The sequence below is a fragment of the Podarcis vaucheri genome, assembly GCF_965113315.1.
Source record: "Podarcis vaucheri genome assembly, chromosome: 6".
Taxonomy (NCBI): Eukaryota; Metazoa; Chordata; class Lepidosauria; order Squamata; family Lacertidae; genus Podarcis; species Podarcis vaucheri.
The window spans coordinates 21340490-21361567 of record NC_138764.1 but is presented as its reverse complement, the minus strand read 5'-3'; the positions used below and the strand labels follow the sequence as shown (position 1 = coordinate 21361567).

Below are 21078 nucleotides of genomic sequence, written 5' to 3'. Positions count from 1 at the left end.
GCGAAACCCAAATGCACGGACACGGCGCAGTGGGGACGATAGAGACGCGGGGCTAGAACGAACGGGTTCCCCTTTTCACGTGACTCTCCCTGCGCGTGCGCACCAGCGGTCTTCTACAATCTCGGTGGTTGGCTTCCCTCCCTTCCCCTTTCACCATAGAGACGAAGGAGACACTTGCCTGGGCGACGGACGTCGAAGCGGCCCTTGCCGCAGAGGTTGCCGGGAAGGGAGCGGCGCGTGCGCTGCTTTGCGGGCGTTCGAGGGCGGCGTGAGGAGAGAGAGAGAGAATTTTTTTTAAATAATAACAATAACAATAACAATAGTAGGAGCGGGTTGTCGCGTCAGGCGGACGGAGCGAGAGAGAACGCGAGCGAACGGGGCCCGCCCGGGGGGAGGCAGTTGCGGCCGCTCCAGCGCCATGGCGGGAGGAGGCAGCGCCGGCGAGTGGTGCCTCATGGAGAGCGACCCGGGCGTCTTCACGGAGCTCATCAAGGGCTTCGGTGAGGCTTGGCGGCGGCCCACTTCGCGGGGAGGCGGGTGGGCGAGGCGGGGCCTTGCCAGCGGGGAGAGGAGGGGGGCTTGGATTTCCCCAGCTGCCTTTTATTCGCTGGAGGAAACGTAGTCTCTTGCCATGTGCAGAGCGCCTTAGTTGGGAAAGCCAGCTTCCTCTCTTGGTGTGTAGAAGTCCTCACTACGGTGCTTCCGAGGTGTGTGCAGAGCGCCTCTCCCATCCGGTGGAAAGCAGGATTTTCGTTTAGCTGGCACGAGGCAGGCGGGTTGGGTTGCAATGAAGTCGGTGCCGGATTTACGTCTAAGCTAAACAAGCTATAGCTGAGGGCCCCACTCTCTTGGGGGCTCCCCCAAAAAAATTCATAGGGGAGGGGAAACTTGTGTACGTTTCCAAAATAAAAGAAAAAAAAACAAATAAAACCTACATACAGCAACAGTGTTTTGTGTTGTGTAGGCTCTTATGATGTAAGCCTGCTAGCATAGCTGCCAACGTTTTTTAAAGGGAAATTCCCTTATTCCGAATAGGATTCCTCGCAAGAAAAGGGAAAAGTTGACAGCTATGCCTGCTAGCCTGCTCCCTAAAAACAGCGATGATAATTTGTTGACAAAGGACAGCTGGACATATAAAGGGCCCCATTACCTTTAATGGCTTAGGGCCTCATCAAACCTAAATCTGGCCTTGAATGAAGTACGTGAAAGGCTTGCATGCTTTTGCGTTGTCATTCTGCCCGGCTATTTTATAGACTCATGAAAAGGAAGCATCATCTGGTAGCCCCTACAATGCAGAAATCTCAACCATAGGCGCCAACTTCTAGGGGCTGAAGTCCCTTAAGCCCCCTCCCCTCCTTCTATAAAATATTTGAGGGGTCCATGCCCCCCCTTTAAAGATGATGGGCTTTGCCATACAAAGTTGTGCATGTGCCGCGTCTTGTAGTCGCTTATGCGGGGTGGGGCATACCTGGGGCTCCCCAGGGTTTTATTCAAGTTGGCACCCCTGACCTCAGCTAAAGCATCCATGACAGGTGGCCATCCAACCTCTCCTTTAAACCTCCAATAAAGGAGGGGTCCACAACTTCCCGAGGGCGTCCGTTACAGCCATAAAGTTCTCCTCTCTTGTAACTTGAAGTCTTTGGTTCAGGTCGTACCCCTCCAGAGCAGGAGAGAACAAGCTCAGTTCCCAGACTAGATCGTGCCCTGGTTACGATAGCATGGCTGGTTGGAAATCCTAGCAAAGTCACACCCTGATTTACTTGCAGTTGGCCCTATTCATATGTCTATATGCTAATGGATATCTTCCATGGTGTTGGACTTGGGCTGAGCCTGGGTTCAAGGGCTTGTGTAGAACTGCTTCATAGCATTATTCTGGTTTTGTATGTGGCTATGGGCCAATTTTTTTGCACCACAGAAGGTTTGCCATCAAGCTTTGTTTTCGAAAGAGTTGTAGCCAGCCACTGCCCTGTATGTGTCCCTGTATTTGCAGACTCAGGTCAATTGTGTTGGTGGCTTGTGTGTGTGCATTTAACACAATTTAGACATAGGTCTAAGCCTCCTTTTGACCCAGGTACATATTTCTCTGCCCCAAACGTGATACTGTGTATGATGTCACTTGTAGGGCAAGGGAGTATGGCTTGGCCAAATGGAGACATTGTGGGCCTAGTTGACCCACAAGCCAGAGATTTCTCACTACTGATCTCAAGTGGGCATTTACAAACATGTTTCATAGGAATGTGCTTGATAGGGAGTTGGAGTTGGTTGTGTCTCCTTATTGAATTTACATTTTGTTGCATCTTTTGCAATTTGATGAGTGAAGTGGTCGTGGATGGACCACTTTAGACAAGTTACTGTCCATCTGTCTAATCTTAATCTGTCTTTATGATATGGTTTGATTTGAGGCTAAAGCATCTGTCTCAGATCCTTGAAAGAAAGGAGCTATTCAGATTAACAAATAACGATAATAAAATTTCTGGCAGATGACTGCTATCATCCTATCTGGTAGATGTAATGTAGCTTGCTATTATTCGTTTTTTTGCTCTAGGGAAGCTGAGTCATTAAACATGCTGACAGGTACACAGGGTCTCATCTCTGAGTTCTGCACACATTCATTAAAAATAATTTCTGCTTCAGAGCATTCCTAATGCACGTTGTTCACCTTTGCCAGTTCTTTCATTGCACATTTTCTTCCTGAATCATATATATTGGAATACCTTTCTAAGCCTAAATTAAACCATGGTTTAGGATTGTGAATAAAAAACATTGCTTCAATAAGTAAGGCACAACTTTCACTTGTTTAATAATTAAGTGCCTGAAGTAAAAGAAATATCCCTTGTAACTACTACTACTAAACCTTTTTTGTCATCAAACTATTGGCTATTTTAGCACCATGGTTGGTAACTTACCCCACCAGGTAGGTGTTTACAATTTAAACAGATATTTGCAATATTAGCGTCTGTCAAGAGTATTCTTTATCCAAATTCTCAGATGCCACATTTTTAGTATCCCACATATTTGTGGCACTGTGGACATTCCGAGACATCCATTTTTAGCAACTCTTTTTATTATAAGGTTTGTAAATATGTAAATTTGGCATGATTTTCATGCCATCATGATTTACATATACGATAGACCAATTTATTATAAAATGCAATAGAAGGGGTGGAAGTTATTTCTGTATACTGAAACAAAATTAAGTTGTTTAGAAAGAGGTGTCAGGTTTTAGTTTTTCCTGTAAAGCAAACTTTCTAAGCAGGAATAATCACAATAATTACAATAATTATCTCTGCTACTACAGGTTGTAGAGGCGCGCAAGTAGAGGAAATATGGAGTTTGGAGCCAGAGAACTTTGAGAAATTAAAGTAAGTTTTATTCCAAATAATTTAATTCTCTTTCCCCCATCCCCAATTCTTATTGCTAAAAAAATCCGTCAGGTATAATAGTGCACACTTACAGAGTTGTGTGTTCCATTCATACATTAAAATGAACAATGGAGGGAGCTGGGAGCAGCATCCGGCAAATTTTTTTGGAAAGGCATGCATTTCTTTTCCTGCTGACCCTGGGCAGTTCCTGTCCCAAGCTTTTAAGTGTTGGTTGGGTTAAGTAATAATTTTCTATGTTCATATTCGGTACTAAGCCACATCTGGTTTAGCAAAGTATACTGTTCGCACAGCAGAAACACTTGCTTCTTGCAAGCAAGGGAAGCACAACAGGGATATGTAGAAGTGATGTAGGAGCCCAGGGTAGTGGTTGGTTTTTTACCCTTGGTTGTTAAACCATCAACCAGTTACGGCTTAAGCCTGGGTAGAGATTGTGGCTTGTTACAACAAAACAAACCTCTGCCTCGGGTTCAGACATCATGCTAAGCTATCTCTGTCATGCTTTATTCACATGTTTGATTGAAGGGAAGAGTTACATGTCAACACTCGGACTGCATGCACCAGCACATACCTCAGGCACAGTAGGGCTTACTAAACAAGATTTTACACCTTATTGTTCAGGTGTAGCCATTAAAAAAACTATGTGTGTGTTCATTTAGGTTTATTGAATTTGTTTAGTGATGTTTAGTGGATTTTTAGTGTTTTAACTTTTGACATGTTGTGATAATGCTTTACTGGGTTTTCTTGCTTGTTTTCTTTTTGTGCTCCTTTTTATGTAGGCCAGTTCATGGATTAATTTTTCTGTTCAAGTGGCAACCAGGAGAAGAACCAGCTGGCTCTGTCGTTCAGGACTCCAGATTAGATACTATATTTTTTGCTAAACAGGTATAGTAAGTTAAAAGATTATCTGTGACACCTCCTAATTAGATGCAGCAAGTGAAAATAATACAACTTTGAAACATTGTGACATAGTCTAAATAGTAAGGCAGTCTGGCAGAACAGGTTGTTCAGTAAATAATAAAAATTATCATGGGCAAAACAACTTTGTTTTATGTGCATTCAAATTTAATATTTCCAAAGATGCAACACTTGCCTTTTATGAGTCAAGAATAATTCATGGGCTGCAAACTTTGCATATTTTCTCGGAAGTAAATCTCATATATCTCTGGCAGTTCTGAGTAAGCATGCAAAGGATTCTGCTTTAAGGGAATTTTCACAAACATTGGGAAACTTAGTCTCCACTTTGAGGATATTTCTCACAAAGCAGCTTGCAGCATTTCAAAATGCAGATCCACATTCATAAAACGTTTAAACAACAATCAACAGCACTGATAAGATCAGCATAAAACAACAGTAGCTCAACAATATTCCAGTTTACTATTACAACTGATTAAAGGTAAAGGTAAAGGTAAAGGTACCCCTGCCCGAACGGGCCAGTCTTGACAGACTCTGGGGTTTGTGCGCCCATCTCACATCTATTGGCCGGGGGCCAGCGCTGTCTGAAGACACTTCCGGGTCACGTGGCCAGCGTGACAATGCTGCTCTGGCGAGCCAGAGCCGCACACGGAACGCCGTTTACCTTCCCGCTGGTAAGCGGTACCTATTTATCTACTTGCCCCCGGGGGTGCTTTCGAACTGCTAGGTGGGCAGGCGCTGGGACCGAGCAGCGGGAGCGCACCCCGCCGCGGGGATTCGAACTGCCGACCTTTCGATCGGCAAGCCCTAGGCGCTGAGGCTTTAGCCCACAGCGCCACCCGCGTCCCATTACAACTGATTATCCCACATTAAATACGGGGGGCTGCCTGATCCCTGTCAGGATTGTGTTCCATAATTTCAGGGCCATTGCAGAGAAGGCTTTAATTTGTGTCTTCCCCAGCCTGATTGCCTTTGATGGTGGACACTGAAGGATGCCTTCTACCGTATCTTAAATTGCAGACAGGACAATATCATCATTATAAACATTTGTTACACAACAGGGCAGTAAACAAACATACACGTATGCATGTATATATGATGAAAGATAAATGAATTCACATTTTTTAAAAAAATCTTTCAACCAAAGTAAATCATGAGCATGGCTTTAGATCATATCCTACTTTCTCATTCCAAAATAAGATATAACTCGCCCATTTTCCATGAAACTTGTTTTGCTGTAAATTTCTTTTTGATGAGTTTAGTGAGTTCATATGTTGTGGTTAGGTCTCAAATCCTGAAAAACCACTCTGATGGGGAGGGGCAGTTCTTTCCCCCCAGAAAGTTGAGATTGACTTTTTGATGGCTGTTAACATATTATTACAGTAGGGACGACCTTGCACAGGGGTTGTATTCTGAGAGTAGTGCATAAAGCCAAAATGGCATATTGTCAAAACAACCCCCTGGAATCACTTCCACACAGGGAATCTTACTTTCCAGAGCTGGCAGGAGATCTTATGAAGGCCTCCAGAGCCCACAAAAGGGTTTCAGTAAAAGGGAGCTTAAAAGCTCTTGTTATGCAGGGTTCTACTGGCATGGAAATAGCTTTTAAGTTCTCTGCCTTGCTTACAGGGATATTGGACGGCAATGTGAGATCTTGCCTCCAGAGCCCACACAAGATATTCCCAGAGCCCATAAGCAAGGCAGAGAGCTTGAAAGCTGTTACCATGATGGGAAAATCCAATTTTCCCTGGGGGGTATACATTTATTTTAAAAGTCCAAAGTAAAGTGGTGTATAAGAAAGTAGAGTTCTATCCTGGAATATTTTATGGTAGAATGAAATTCTGATAGGGACCTTCCACCAGCAACCCTATCATCTATCTTAGAAGAGGGGACCACCACCCTACCATTCTGTTGTTCTTGTCTGCATGTGTACAAGCACAGTATCATAGTGGTTCAGGAATGGGGAACCCATAGCCCTCCAGATGTTGTTTGACTGCAGCTCCTAACATTCCTGTACATTAACCAGGCTGTCTGGAACTGACCAGAGTCCAACAACATCTTGGTGGGGTGGGGTGTGGAGTTCACAGGATTCTTACCCTTGTACAAATAGTTGGTGGAATAGCAAAATAAAAAATCATTGTTGCTCCTTTCCAGTTTCATTGTGTGACTGGTAAAATTACATCATATAAAACAAGCATAATTTGAGGCAGATTTATTTAGAAATTTGGGGGTTGAGCAAGGAATGCCACTTGGCAGTAGAACTTCCCATTCCTTTCCTTTTGCTCTTCAGCCCCTGCTGCAATTCTGCTCCAGTGGTGGGGACCCCTAGAAAATATTTTTTTTGGAGGAGAGGACTTTCACAGCCAAGTGGAAGTCCTTGCATGAAGTCAGTTCTATGCAAATGTCTTTTCGGAGGGGAAGTGTAAGAAACAAGTATTTTTAAAAGTTCAGTTTCCAAAAACCTGGCATTGTGGTGAGAGTTCATCAAAGAAAATGTGTATTTGGTATGTTCTATGGCGCTGTGGTCTAAACCGCTGAGCCTAGGGCTTGCCAGTCGGAAGGTCAGTGGTTCGAATCCCCTCGATGGGGTGAGCTCCTGTTGCTCGGTCCCTGCTCCTGCCAACCTAGCAGTTCAAAAGCACGTCAAAAATGCAAGTAGACAAATAGGTACCTCCGGCAGGAAGGTAAACAGCGTTTACAACATGACCCGGAAAAAGTGTCTGTGGACAAATGCCAGCTCCCTCGACCAGTAAAGCAAGATGAGTGCTGTAACCTCAGAGTCGTTCGCGACTGTACTTAACTGTTAGGGATCCTTTACCTTTTTATTTAGTAATACTTAAATAAATCTCAGCTTCTGGGCATACTTCATCTTCTGACCACTTGCACTCCAATTCTCCTTTTTTTATTCCTAGTATGTTGAGTTTAGCCCTGATTTAGCAAATCTCATTACTGAGAGAGAGAGAAAAGCCAGTTCATATATTTAATTTAGGAATGAAAAATGCGGACTCAAAAGTGACTTTCAGATTAGAGCTAACTTTATTTAATAGGGATTTTGCATTTGCTGGGTCTTGAAGATAAAATGGTAGGCATTATTCTTGGAAGACTGTGCCTTCCAGTGAACTACTATGTCAATTCTTGTATTTTGAAGGATATTGTGGGGAAATACTCTTAGGCTAGCAGTTCAGAGAACTGACACTTGATGGCACCAAAGTAATGTTCTATAAGGGATTTCTACAGGAGTAGGTACCCATGCAATACTTTTTGCATTCCTACTGCTTGATCTCATCTAAATTTTAAAACCAATCAAGCTTTACAGACAAATGCTTTTTAAAAATAAATAAATAAATATCTTAATGTGATAACCAAGTAATTTCTGTAATAACATCCAGATTGGTGATGAAACAAATGAAATAAAATTGATGGCCTGTTAATAGGGATTGTAGCTCTTGAGCCTTTCTTGGATAATCACACAATAAAGTTGTCTGCATGTTTGTCAATGTGGCCAGCTTCATATGCACACTTGTAAAATTTGGCCTCCTTGTTATGCCTAGATATGATACGGTCCTGTATTTTGGGGCCTCAGAACTCTGGATCACCCTATATGAGCTAGGATACCTAGGCACAATAAGGTGAGGTAAGGGTGCAATTTCTGCCTTAACTCTAAATTCCTAGCTTTGCTATTGTGTCAGAGTAGATTAATAGTGTTTTTTCCGTGTACTGTTAATCATGAAACAACAGTACAATGGGTTGGGGTGGGGGCTAATCACATGAATCAAAATTGCTTATTTTATTTTTTAAACTTGGCTATTTTTAACTTTGTTTGAATAGCTTCTTATATTAATTTGCTAGTGTACGTGAGAAAGCTTTTTAAATAGAAAAACTCAGATGTTCTAAGTGTGACAGATATCTGACCAGAAAGATATTTTATGGAAAGACAACCTCTTAGTGTGCGTCAGCTTCTCAGATCTGACTTGCTGTCCTCTTTCTTTCGTAATTATGAGTATGTCGGTCTCATCTCTGTATGTTGAAAATGTTCATATCATTTAGGCATCAGTATTTTAAGTTCTTTATTTTTCTCTGTAGTTTTTTTTTTTTTTAAGGACTACAGGTATTTTCTCATGGTTGTTCCATTGATGACCATTCAGATGGTACCTTGGTTACTTGGTCCATTTTAAACTTCACTGCTGCTGCTTTTGATTATACTACTTTTTCCTTACGGCTTCAATCATAGACCTATTTGCCTGGGAGTAAAGTCCAAGTTAACTCGATAATGCTTATTTCTGAGTTGACATACACATGATTCTGCTATAAGTTACTTTTTGTGTAAAAAGTGGGAAAGACCTCCTTTATTCCTTCATTGCTGTTAATCTCCAAAAAGCATTAGTCATTATTAAACAAAATGTAAGAGGAAAGTTTAACCTAGGCGTGCCTATCTAGATGCTCGCTGCCTTTTTGTATATTTGTGGGGTATGTTTAAAGTAGCTCTGTGCATTCTGGCCCATTCTAGTAAAAAGGAAATTATTAATTTCTTTCATTTATAAAAATGGAGTACCTCGTTGAAAAAAAACTCCCACCCAATTTAACTAACTCCTATTCTCCTTGAGCCTGCAACTCACATATTTCAGTGTCAGGGCAATAAAACAGGTTTAATTTGTTTCTCTAAACAAAGCTGCAAAATAAGTCATTGGGTGTCAAAGGCATTTTACCTTCCTGCAGTGGATATGGGGTTGGGAGCATACTGATGTAGAAGAAGGGGCTCTTACTTTAAACTTAAAATGTAGTCCAGTCTTGCCCACCTTCCACATTGTTCCAGAGAGTTCACTGACTTGCCAGAGAAGCTTTTCAGGAAACTGCAGGAGGAATTGATGAAAATCACTTCCCACTCTTCCTCCAACAGATTGTTCCATAAGCTGAGTTTCACCCCAAGTAGCCTGGATCCAACCCAATGGCCATAGTGGGTAAACTTGAGGCTACTATAACTCATTTTATAATTTGTCTTGTATTCAATTATTTCTGAATTTTCACTTTGTTTCTTTTTTAACAGGTAATAAATAACGCCTGTGCAACTCAGGCTATAGTAAGTGTGCTATTAAACTGCACCCATCAAGACGTCCATTTAGGAGAAACACTGTCGGAATTTAAAGAATTTTCCCAAAGCTTTGATGCAGCAGTATGTCCATTTATTCTATTCTCTCTCTTTTTTCTTTTCTTTTTTTAAAAAAGCATCTTAAGCCTGAGTCGTTAGTTGAACAAATGTCTCATTTTAATTTTAGATGAAGGGCCTGGCATTAAGTAACTCTGAAGTGATTCGACAAGTCCACAACAGTTTTGCCAGGTAACAAGAAATTTGAAGCCTTTCGGATACAGTTTCCAGAGATGCTTTTGGTTTAACATCCACACTTGTCTCTAATTTAACCTGTAGACAACAAATGTTTGAGTTTGATGCAAAGTCGACGGCAAAAGAAGAAGATGCTTTTCACTTTGTCAGCTATGTTCCTGTGCATGGAAGATTATATGAACTGGATGGTCTAAGAGAAGGCCCAATAGATTTAGGTAATGTTCACATTTCACCTGTATAATTTCCTGCCTGAATGTCATTCAAGGTATACTGGGTATATACAAAATACATAGGGTAGCAAGGGTAGAAGACAGGACCAGCTGGAGGGCTTCAGCCTGAATTACCTGTCAAACTGGGTGGGGGGGGGAGCTAAGATAGCTAAGTAGACTCCTTTAATGCCATTCAGGGTGTAAATGAGGTGGGGTGGTATCCTGTAAAACTTTTTGTTAGAGAGCCAAAGGTAAAGGGACCCCTGACCATTAGGTCCAGTCGTGGCCGACTCTGGGGTTGCGGCACCATCTCGCTTTATTTGCAGAGGGAGCTGGCGTACAGCTTCCGGGTCATGTGGCCAGCATTTAACCCACAGCGCCACCCACGTCCCATTAGAGAGCCTTACCTTCCTTTAAATGCGTCACTACCAAATTTACAACATCACACCAATGTATTTCCAATGTTAGAACCACATTGCTGATCTCAGTAGTATTTATAATTTAAATGCACTTATCTTACTCTATTAATTCCTTAATCTACAGAGCCTAGGGCTTGCCGAACAGAAGGTCAGTGGTTCGAATCCCTGCGACGGGGTGAGCTCCCGTTGCTCGGTCCCAGCTCCTGCCAACCTAGCAGTTCAAAAGCACGTCAAAGTGCAAATAGATAAATAGGTACTGCTCTGGTGGGAAGGTAAATGGCATTTCCGTACACTGCTCTGGTTTCGCCAGAAGCAGCTTAGTCATACAGGCCACATGACCCAGAAGCTGTACACCGGCTCCCTTGGCCAGTAAAGCGAGATGAGCTCCATAGCCCCAGAGTCGTCTGCGACTGGACCTAATGGTCAGGGGTCCCTTTACCTTTAAAAGCGTGATTTTATTGTTTTAGAAACGATATATGTGATTATGCAGCATCCCTGGAAACTAAATAATAGTTTAAAATCAGCATACTTTCCCTCAGATTTATAGGAGCTGCTTGTGATCAAGAAATGTGTTCTCCTCAATGCACCAAAACAACCTCAGCAGACATTTTATTTATTTATTTATTTATTGAATTTATATGCCACCCTATACCCAGAGGTCTCAGGGCGGTTCACAAAATAAAATCAAAATATAAAACCACAAAATACATAATCAAAATAAAAAACGACAACCCAATAGCCAACTCTTGAGCTGCAACAAGTCTAGCTACTCTTTTTGTAACAAATGTATCTTGGCTAGATAGTAAAAAAATAAGTTTGACTTCAGGTATTGTGTATCTGCAGCTTACAGTCCTATAAACTTGTTACTAGCAGGAAAATTAACTTGTACTTCTTGTGTATTTCCCATTTAGGAGTATGCAATCAAGATGACTGGATCAGTGCTGTAAGGCCCGTCATAGAAAAACGAATACAAAAGTAAACATTTAATTAACTGTTTTCATGGTGAAATTGGAATTAACTATTTTTAGACTTGAACTTTTAGATTGCTGGCTGGAGCAATTCCAGCTTGGCCTCCCCCCCCCCCGCCCATTTTTAGGCTTCCAAAAGTTCTGGAATTTTTTGAGGGGGAATTGTTTCATCTTCATGGTTCTACTGAGAAGGGTCATCTTTTATTTTAGCAGTTACAGCAGTGGCCATCCAGAACTCATGGGGGTGCCAGAAACAGGGACCAGGACAGCAGCAATAGTAGAATTTCTGAGATTGTCCGGTGCTGACACTCAGCCTAGGAATGACTGTTGAGAATTTCTGTGCCCCATACAATACTGTTTTCTCCCCCACTCGGATTAAACTTGATTAGGTTGTCCTGTAGCGAAATCAAAATACCAGACTGTAAATTTGGCAAAATTTGCTTACAAACATGGTTAAACTGTGTTCGCAAGGTAACTGGAATCATCTTTCAATATTCTTAACTTGACACATATGTTAAAATCAGCGCATAATGAGAGAACAGAGTGTTCTCACTCTCCACGTCTGTTGCTGGTCGCTGCATTTGCCATTGTTAATTGGTGGGCAATGTTTAGTTGGCTTTGTTCTTAATGCAGAAGTGTCCGAAGCTTATCAATAGCTATGAGACTCCTGATGCAGTGATGGCAGTATGTGACAACTCTGTTTTTATTTTGCAGGTACAGTGAAGGCGAAATAAGGTTTAACTTGATGGCAATTGTATCTGACAGAAAAATGATATATGAACAGAAAATTGCAGAGTTGCAGAGACAACTTGCTGAGGTATTCTGCTAATCGAATAGGTTGTTTCGATAACTTGGTTGCATCGTAAGCCTTAGTTAGTAAATTGCCCTGGGAGCACCTGGTGTTGCAGCATTCCTGAAGCTAAGCAGCAAATAAACCACAGCAGGAATCAACTCAGAGTATCATGTAAGAGTGGGATACAAGTGTAATTTTTTATTTCAAAAAGAAAAAGTTGGGCAATATGAATTGGTTCTCTTTCACTACCACTTTCTTTTCCTTTCTGAACAACTATATAGCACCTACATAGCCTGAAAACCCCAGCTCTCTTCTCTAACTTTTTTTAAGCCAGTATGGTTGTTGTAGAGATAGGCACAAAAGCAATTGTAGGAAATGCAGACACACGGAGGTGGGGGCGACAGAAACAAAGCAAGCTTAAATTATTCCGCATTTCTTCCACCTTTTTATTATTTCTGATCTCCTTTATCAAGAGGCAAGCAAATGGTACTAGCAAATAAAAGTACTTTAGCAAGCACTTTTAATTACTGCAGGACAGACTAAAACATTGCATGATAATTTGCACTGGAGATGCATGCAAATGAGACTAGTGAGATAAGCTTTTGTTCTTTGTCCACTGTATGGTATTATATCTCTATGAATCTCGACTGGATGACATTGTGTTAGAAACACTAACATGCAAGTTAACAAATTGTTTTTCTCAATAGGAAGAGCCCATGGATACAGACCAGAGCAGTAATATACTAAGTTCTATTCAGTCAGAAGTTGCAAAATATCAGATGTTAATTGACGAAGAAAACCAAAAATTGAAAAGATACAAGGTATGTGCTGTGCATGCTCAGAATGGTTTTTAAAAAGGGGATGCTAACCATGTGGTTTCTGAGCTGAAAGAAATGGAGAAACATTATACTCCATGGCTGTGTTGGTCCCACAGAATGTGACACAAGGTGGTGAAGAAATGTCAACACGCTATGCCTTTTCAAATAATTGATTCTTCATCTGGTGCTCAGAGCAAAAAACTAATGAGCTTTTGTGTGAAGGATTGAGGGCTGGCTAGCTGCCTCTGGAAACAGAAGAGTAGAAAACAGCTTATTCTAAATAAATGTGTGTTGCCCCGAGGAGTGGTTTCAGACTTGCTTCTTATGGGAATCCCTTTGCACACTGACTTTTCCATTAAGGAAGCCCTGATAGTTCATAGAATCATAGAATCATAGAGTTGGAAGAGACCACAAGGGCCATCAAGTCCAACCCCCTGCCAAGCAGGAAACACCATCAGAGCACTCCTGACATATGGTTGTCAAGCCTCTGCTTAAAGACCTCCAAAGAAGGAGACTCCACCACATTCCTTGGCAGCAAATTCCATTGTCGAACAGCTCTTACTGTCAGGAAGTTCTTCCTAATGTTTAGGTGGAATCTTCTTTCTTGTAGTTTGGATCCATTGCTCCTTGTCCGCTTCTCTGGAGCAGCAGAAAACAACCTTTCTCCCTCCTCTATGTGACATCCTTTTATATATTTGAACATGGCTATCATATCATATCATATTCCTGAGGTGACAAGAATCATAATCAGTTTACTTGGGCTGCTGGCCCCAGTCCTGTTCTCATATATCTAAAAGTATACTGTGGCTTCATTACGGGGGCAGATGGGCAGTGATGGGCATGCTTTCTTTCAGGGATGTTTTCCCATCATCACTTTCTTTCACCTTGAGGAGCTTGCAGTCAACTTCTGAGGACCTGCAGGGTTCCTCAGTTTTGAAAATCGCTGTGGGGTAGACGGGAAGAGAGACGGTTTGTGATCTCAGATGTCAAACATTTCAGAAGTAATCAGTAGTTTCTGGTGCCCACTGTGAGGGCAGAAGGCAGGAAGACCAATAGTAGATGGAACCAGAGATGATGACAGCCAGAGCTATTGACGAGTAGAGCCTATCAAATGACTGGCTGTAAGAAGGCAAGCAGGAGGAGAAGAAGAAAAACAACACATCTTGGAGAACTGAATTAACAATCCACATTTTGTAAAGGAGAGGCATTTCATTTATGCTTTCACATTTCAAAGCAGTTATGCAGTCCTCTTACACAAAGCCCAGGCATTTTTAAGCAAAGGTTGGATGGTCATCTGTCATGGATGCTTTAGTTGAGATTCCTGCGTTGGACTAATTGATTCTTGAGGGTCCCTTCCGATTCAGTGCAAAAAAAATGATGTGAACCGTAAAGTATGAGCATTCTTTTTGAAAGCAAGAGGTTCTGAGGGAATGTGATACCAAAGCCTTGGGATACTGTTCAGTGCCACAGTTCAGTGAACTGACCCTTCCCAAATTTACCTCCAGTTATTGAATGGCAAGTTTGGTCTGCGTCGCCAGTGTCCTTCCTGCCTTCGAAGGGACCTATGGGGTCTGATGATACTGGAGATGGAAAGAGGCCTTTCACTCTTAAGTTCTTTATAATTTCATGGCTGGTTTTTATCCCCGCCACCCCCATGCCTTGTTGAAATTTCTTTTCTACCTTGATTCTAGGGGGCTGTGCAACCTGATCCCTCCAGCAAGGTCAGATGGCTTGTAATCCTAATTCTAGTTCCTGTTTAAAACTCCTCCTTTGTTTCAGATCACTTCGTAATTTTTAACATTTGACCTTTCTAATAAAAGACACCCCTCCCCCCGCAACCTGCTCTGTGGTCTCTGTTCTGTGGCTTGTTACATAAACTGGCACAGACATCAGTGCAGCCATTTGGCTCCCACAGATAACTGGACACCTTAAGAGGTACTCATGTTGGAAGATGTGTAGCTCTTGTTCCATTAATTGGAACATAATTTCCCGTCTGTTCATGGAATGGAAGGGGCAAGCTTCGTAATCCGACATTAACACTGCTCGTGCAGAGGACTACTTGCAGGAACAATTATTTGCAGGTTAAACTGGTTACAGCGGGATCTGTACCTGCTGCAACTTTGATCTAACTTTTTGTATGTTGCTTCCGTTACAGTTTGCTTCTTAGTGTGATTGTAATGTTACACAGCATAGTGTGTGGATTTCTGAGATCAGGGCGGCCACGGGAGTACTTCAACACGGAACCTGCAAGCCTCACACTCCCTTGGCACGCTCAGAGGCCAAAATTTGACACACACAAACACACAGCTCTTGTGCTGCCTTCCCAAACCCTGATAAGCAAGGCAGTGAGCTTTAAGAAGGAGCAGAAGGCTTTGGCAAGGTCCTAGAGCCCAGTGCCTCGCTTACCCAGTTACAGGAAGGCAGCACAAGGGCTGGGGCGGGGAGGTGTCAGATGTTGCTGAGGGCTGCCAAAAAGACCTTGAGGGCTGCATATCTTCTGCTCTGTTCAGATACATTTATACCATAGTGATGCATCAAAGGCTTTTCTTACTCTGCACAGACTTCTTTCACTGCCCAAAGCACTACAAGTTGCAGGCTTTTATACAGACTAATGATAATTGACTTAATTTGCCAGCTAGATTACCTTAAGAGCCTTGTCGGAATGATTGAAGTAAATCCCATTATGATGTTTGAAACATGTGGCAGAAAACTCTTAATTTACCCTTGGGCTTCTTAACTTGTTGAATGCAGCACCATCACCCCACCAAACATACCTGCACAGCCATTTATTATTTAAAAGGACAAAAACGGTGAATATTCATCGTAATATTCTTTCACTGATGATATTGTCTATCCCTGGTTCCGATCTGTTCTGACATCAGACGCTGTGGTTTTCTGCAGGCTAACTAACGTCCCACGAGGGCACATCAGGCCAATGTGGTTGTCTATACACTGGTACCTTGGGTTACATATGCTTCAGGTTACATACACTTCAGGTTACAGACTCCGCTAACCCAGAAATATTACCTCGGGTTAAGAACTTTGCTTCAGGATGAGAACAGAAATCGTGCAGCAGCGGCGCAACAGGAGGCCCCATTAGCTAAAGTGGTGCTTCATGTTAAGAACAATTTCAGGTTAAGAACGGAACTCCGGAACGAATTAAGTTCTTAACCCAAGGTACCACTGTATATAACAACTGAAGCTGCAGTCCTTTACATGGGCATAGCATGGGCATAAGCTCCACTGAACTCAATAGGACTTATTTCTCAGTAGACATACACAAGATTACAGTAGGGCTTTCTGTTCGGCTGTTCTAAACTTTGGTCTGACATAAGTCCTATTCAAAATTTAATGAGCCTAAGTTGGCCATGCATATTAACATTGGTGAATCTACTCCGAGTAGGGCTAACATTGAACACACACACGCACACCGATATTTTGTTTTTCTTATACTGAGACCATAATCTGAACCTAATACTTTTTCCCCAAATTAGCTGTTGGCTACTTGCAAAAAGGTTGATACAATTAAAATAATTATAAAAATCTGTAAATCTTCATTTTGTTTGGGTTGAAAGCAGAGTTTTTTAATGCATGCTTCCTATCTTCTGTTAGGATAACGTTTTAGAAATTGTATTGTTCCGATTTTTATTGTGGCTCCTTTGTACTAAGAGAATAATGTTGTGAGCTGTAGGCCATAACAGCAAATACTTAATGATTTGGCATGCAATGCACATTGAGCTTCCCATTTTTTCCCATGAAGTTAGACTATCTAAAGTTAGCTCCTGTCTGCTTTTTGCAGACAACTAATGACTGCATAATTTCAATAGTGACTTCCTTCTGAAGAAAGGAAAACTACAGAATTTGGAGAACTGGTGAACTATAGAAACCTTTATCTTGCCTCTTGAAATACTTACATTCCAAATCTTGTTCATGCAAGTTTTATTCGGGCTGGAAGCCTCAAAAAGCTTCTACTCTCCAGCAACTGGCAAATTTTACTCTTGCACAACCCAAGGGGATTAAGAGGGCAGAGTGGTAGAGAAACTGATTTTGCTTTTAAAACATTTCTAACTTGCTTTTCATCTCAGGATGAAGTTACATTTCAGAGCACAACAATAATAATTAAGCAGCTTTTTTTTAATGTCATCAAGATTTTTAAGACTACAGGTAGGCTGCGTAAATCAACCCTCAACTGAACAACTAATGACCCCCCCAAATGCTTGAGAAAACAATCACATTTAAGCTGGCACAGAAAATAAAAAGCAGTCTGCACCAATCATCCCATAATCAGCACCAGCAGTATGTTGCATCCCCCAGCCAAAATTTCTTCTCTCTCCCCCCTCTCCAAAATATAATAAAAATCTTGCACAAGGGAGATAGTGATTTTGCTCAAATGCTGATTGACAAAGTTTATTGTATGTATTTGCTAATGCACTGAGGTGGAAACCTGGCTTTGCGGTGTGTGCACGTGATGGGATTTAATGCTAATTTCTTTAATGTCTCACCTATGCTTGTAGATTGAAAACATTAGAAGAAAACATAACTACCTGCCATTCATTATGGAATTGTTAAAGACTTTAGCAGAACACCAGCAGCTAATCCCACTTGTAGAAAAGGTAAGTGTTGTGCTCTCAGCCTCAAATAACTTATTAGGCAGGCTGATTGTTTGTGTGTATGTGTGGTGCAGCACACACCTGAACATTAGAGAAAATTGTCAGAGTAACCAATAGAAGCAGAATCGTGAAACCTGTAGACTTTCTTTGCTTAGAGAAGAGAGTATCTGAAGCACATACACCTAGATGGCACTCTTTCTCACTCTTGCATTTCTCACTAAACCCCTAGCAAACTGTAAGCTTCGGCTTCTGTAGCATCTATTCTGATTATATTGACTTCATGGAATTTTGCTATTTCCTCAGTGCTCTGGTTCCAGTTGTAGCATAGATTTGCCAGTGTGGCCTAATTCCAAACACGTTTAATCAATAAAGTAACACTCAGCCTGTCCCCTGCAGGGCTATTAAACTGTTTGGTGATTCAGCTGACCCGATTTAGATTATTGTTCTGAAATTGCCTTGCACATGTTTTTCCCATGTGCTCTAGATGTACAATGAGTACAATGATAGATACTGAGTTTTAGTCCTATGTACATCTACTTGAGAGTAAATGTTGTGAGCTCTTCTGGACTGATTTGTGATTATATATTGGTTTCCAAAGTTCTGTCTGTATCAAACTACATCTGTTGTAGAATGCACTTGCTTGTATATTCAGTGATCGTAGAGATAATGCAGAGTTTATATATTTTGAGTTACAGAAGGAAAAAATACCTGGGCTGTTATAACAGTGCTGCATGCTTTCTCTGTCTGACTTTACCTTCTAGGCAAAAGAAAAACAGAATACCAAGAAAGCTCAAGAGGCCAAATGAAGACTGGTGTCCTTTTCTTTCTTTCGTTTTGTGGGTGGTCAGGGTTTTGTTTGTTTTGTTTTGAGAGGGGAATGTGCTTCTGAATTTCTTCGTCTTCATGAAAGTAACCCTGCAAGACTTCTTGTAAAGTTTGAAATTGTCCGACGCACGTTTACTGACCGTAACAGTTTGTCCTGTCCCATTTGCACGGAGTCTATAAATCTTCCCCTTTTTCCTTGCATCATGTGCATGTACTACCGCTCGGTAATGTTTTTAGAGTCTCCGTCAAATTCCAGTATTTAACAGTTATATCTGACTTGATTCTTCATAACTTAAATCAGGAAATACTGCTGCAATTTGTACAGACCCAAATTTGTGAAAGTAATGTAGATCTTTTTACCATAATGGATATATTTAAATATCTTGTCTCACAGTGAAGCATTGGATATATAGTTATGTGAAGAAAGCTTGACTTGTTTTTTTTATAAAAAAAATAAGTTGGCCTCTCTTTGTTTATCACCACTAACTGTCCTCGTCTCTGAAACCTTCAGTGGCTCGCCCTGTGTTCTTGTTTATATGGAGTTGTGTCTAAATTTTTTACAGAGTTGAAAGTACAGATTGAACGGTAGAATCATTTACAATGACCAATGGATAAGCTTGAGAGTTTATTGCTTTAGTAGAAAATAATAATAATAAATTCCCATTTTTATTTTGGCACATGTTTGTACCTTGTAGTATTGCTGTCCATGGGTAATATGATTTTTGCAAGGAAAGCAGTCTTGCCTTCTCTTGAGCCATTTATGTGACACCAAAGTTGCAAAAGATATTTGCAGAGATGTTTTCTCATAGGATGAGGTTGTATCTAGTACGGTTTCAGGGAGAATTTTTAAACTTGCCCTGCTCTGGTGTACATCACTACATGTATAGATTTTGTCCTGATATTCCCAATTAAACAAATGCTCTATTTTCATCCTTCCAAGATTTTAGAAGAAAAAAAGTGTGTTTATGTTTAGCGAAGTATTTAATGGGTGAAAAATTCATGCTTTGTCACGAGCACACATTGACATTTCAGCTGAATCAACCACTCCAAAAGGCAAAAAAAAAATGAACAATAGGTATCCAAAATATTTCTGTGTTTCCTTTCTGTCTCATAATTTAGGAAGTTCAATGTAACTGTCACCAACATTTTGGAAACAGTCCTATGGTGTGGCAGGGAGCAGCAACAGCTGGTTTCCCATTTTTATCTTGTGTTGTATAAAAAGTGACTAGCAGGACAAATGCCAGTTGAGAGACAGAGACAGCACCTTCCTCTGGTGTTAGAACACTACTGGGCAGAAAGGTAGGCGGTAGGGAGGTTCGTAAGCTGGGTGCTTACACCACAAATACCCTTTGCCCTATTCTTACACACACACACACACCAGGCTAAATCCTTGCTAGAGGTGGGATAGAGAACATAGTCTCCCTAAAAGACCTGATTCAGCAGGTTTATCTGTGAGAAGGTGATCCTTTTAATTATCCTGGACATAAGCCATTCAAGCATTAAAGGTGATGATCAGCAGTTTGAACTGCAAATGAAGACTATGTTAGGGTTTGCATGATAAAAAATAAAAGCACCAGCCATAGCTTTGGCTTCTCTGCTTTGCACCAGGCATAACCTCTGAACAAGGCAGTCCCACAGAGATCATGTTACAGCAATCCAGCCTTCATGTATTAATTAATTCCTGTGACCAGAGCTAATCTACCTTTGCCAGGAATGGAGGCAATTACTGTGCACATCTAAGCTGCATAAAAGCACTTTTGACCACCTCAGCTCTCTGATGTACTCTTTGAGTACTTCCCCCACTCTTTGAGAGATGTGCCACCCTGCTCCAAATGGGTTGAGCCCCAGTCCTGCTGATTAGCAGTACTTCGCCTGGATTAAGCCTGGATTTTGTTAGCCTGCCTCCACATCCAGCTCAATATTGTCTCTGTTGACTGACAGCAGCTCTCCCGCATTTCAGACAGATCTGGAACTTCTTGCATGTGAAACAGATGCTGCTCCACTCAGCTATGGCTCTTCCTGATTTATGATGGAAAAAAGAGATAGCGACACTATATACAGGCTGGTGACACTGAACCTTCAGTCTCTGATCCCTGTCCCCTTTGCACCCATTTCATATTGATGATAAAAAAGCATCTATATGCCAATTCCTTTGGTGTCAAATAGAAGTCTCCCAGTGCCACATCCGAAGCCTGTGCCCCAGCAAAGACTGTGGAACAGTGTGTCTATCCTAGCCATATGGTCTAGAAGCATTCTAGAACAGCTCCAGGTTAGTGCTGCTGGGAGTTACAGCACCAGCAGAACTAATGGGTGCACACTCTCTGTCTGGCTTCTGAGTACTGTATTTTTCGCTCCATAAGACGCACCCGACCATAAGGTGCACCTAGGTTTGGGAGGAGGAAAATAAGAAAAAAATTATTCTGAATCCCAGAAGCCAGAACAGCAAGAGGGATCTGGCTTCTGGGATACTGTGTGGCTGTTCTGGCTTCTGGGATAACCGCGCCAAGCCTCTTCAGGGCAGCGGGATGAAGGCTCCCCCTGCCAGAAGAGGCTGCGCGCAGCTAAGGCAGAAGCCAGGACGGGCGTCGCTGAAGGGGCACTGCGCAGTTCTCTGCACAGAGAGGGAGAACTGCGCAGCACCCCTTCAAGCGAAGCTGGAGAAGGAACAGAAGGAGTCCCTTCTGTTCCTCCTCCAGCTTCGCAGGACAGGCGCGTCGCTTGGAAGCTGGAAGGAGTCCCTTCTGTCCCTCCAGCTTCGCAGGAGAGGCAGAACTGCGCAACGCCCCTTCGAGCAAAGCTGGAG

The 21078-nt window shown here is 41.9% G+C and overlaps 1 protein-coding gene across 2 annotated transcripts; it reads left to right on the top strand.

Annotated features, from left to right (window-relative positions):
* The first annotated feature begins 166 nt into the window (after positions 1 to 166).
* Positions 167 to 19214, top strand: UCHL5 (ubiquitin C-terminal hydrolase L5). Of its 2 annotated transcripts, XM_082225557.1 has the most exons (12): positions 167 to 500; positions 3299 to 3362; positions 4160 to 4265; positions 9340 to 9465; positions 9569 to 9630; positions 9718 to 9848; positions 11173 to 11236; positions 11944 to 12046; positions 12730 to 12843; positions 14532 to 14561; positions 17355 to 17453; positions 18212 to 19214. In XM_082225557.1, exons 1-12 carry the CDS (start codon positions 419 to 421, stop codon positions 18254 to 18256), a joined length of 1026 nt encoding a protein of 341 aa, XP_082081683.1. In that variant the 5' UTR covers positions 167 to 418; the 3' UTR covers positions 18257 to 19214. The 2 variants fall into 2 exon arrangements, with proteins under 2 accessions (XP_082081683.1, XP_082081684.1); XM_082225558.1 differs by lacking the exon at positions 14532 to 14561 and having other exon boundaries at positions 169 to 500.
* Positions 19215 to 21078: the final 1864 nt, after the last annotated feature.

What these genes read in the sequence shown, in the direction of transcription:
- UCHL5 (XM_082225557.1), top strand. Translation starts at nt 419, where the DNA reads ATGGCGGGAGGAGGCAGCGCCGGCGAGTGGTGCCTCATGGAGAGCGAC. An exon ending in CCCAAAGCTTTGATGCAGCA is followed by an intron (nt 9,466 to 9,568) that starts GTATGTCCATTT and finishes TTTTAATTTTAG; the next exon opens with ATGAAGGGCCTGGCATTAAG. An exon ending in TAATCCCACTTGTAGAAAAG is followed by an intron (nt 17,454 to 18,211) that starts GTAAGTGTTGTG and finishes TTTACCTTCTAG; the next exon opens with GCAAAAGAAAAACAGAATAC.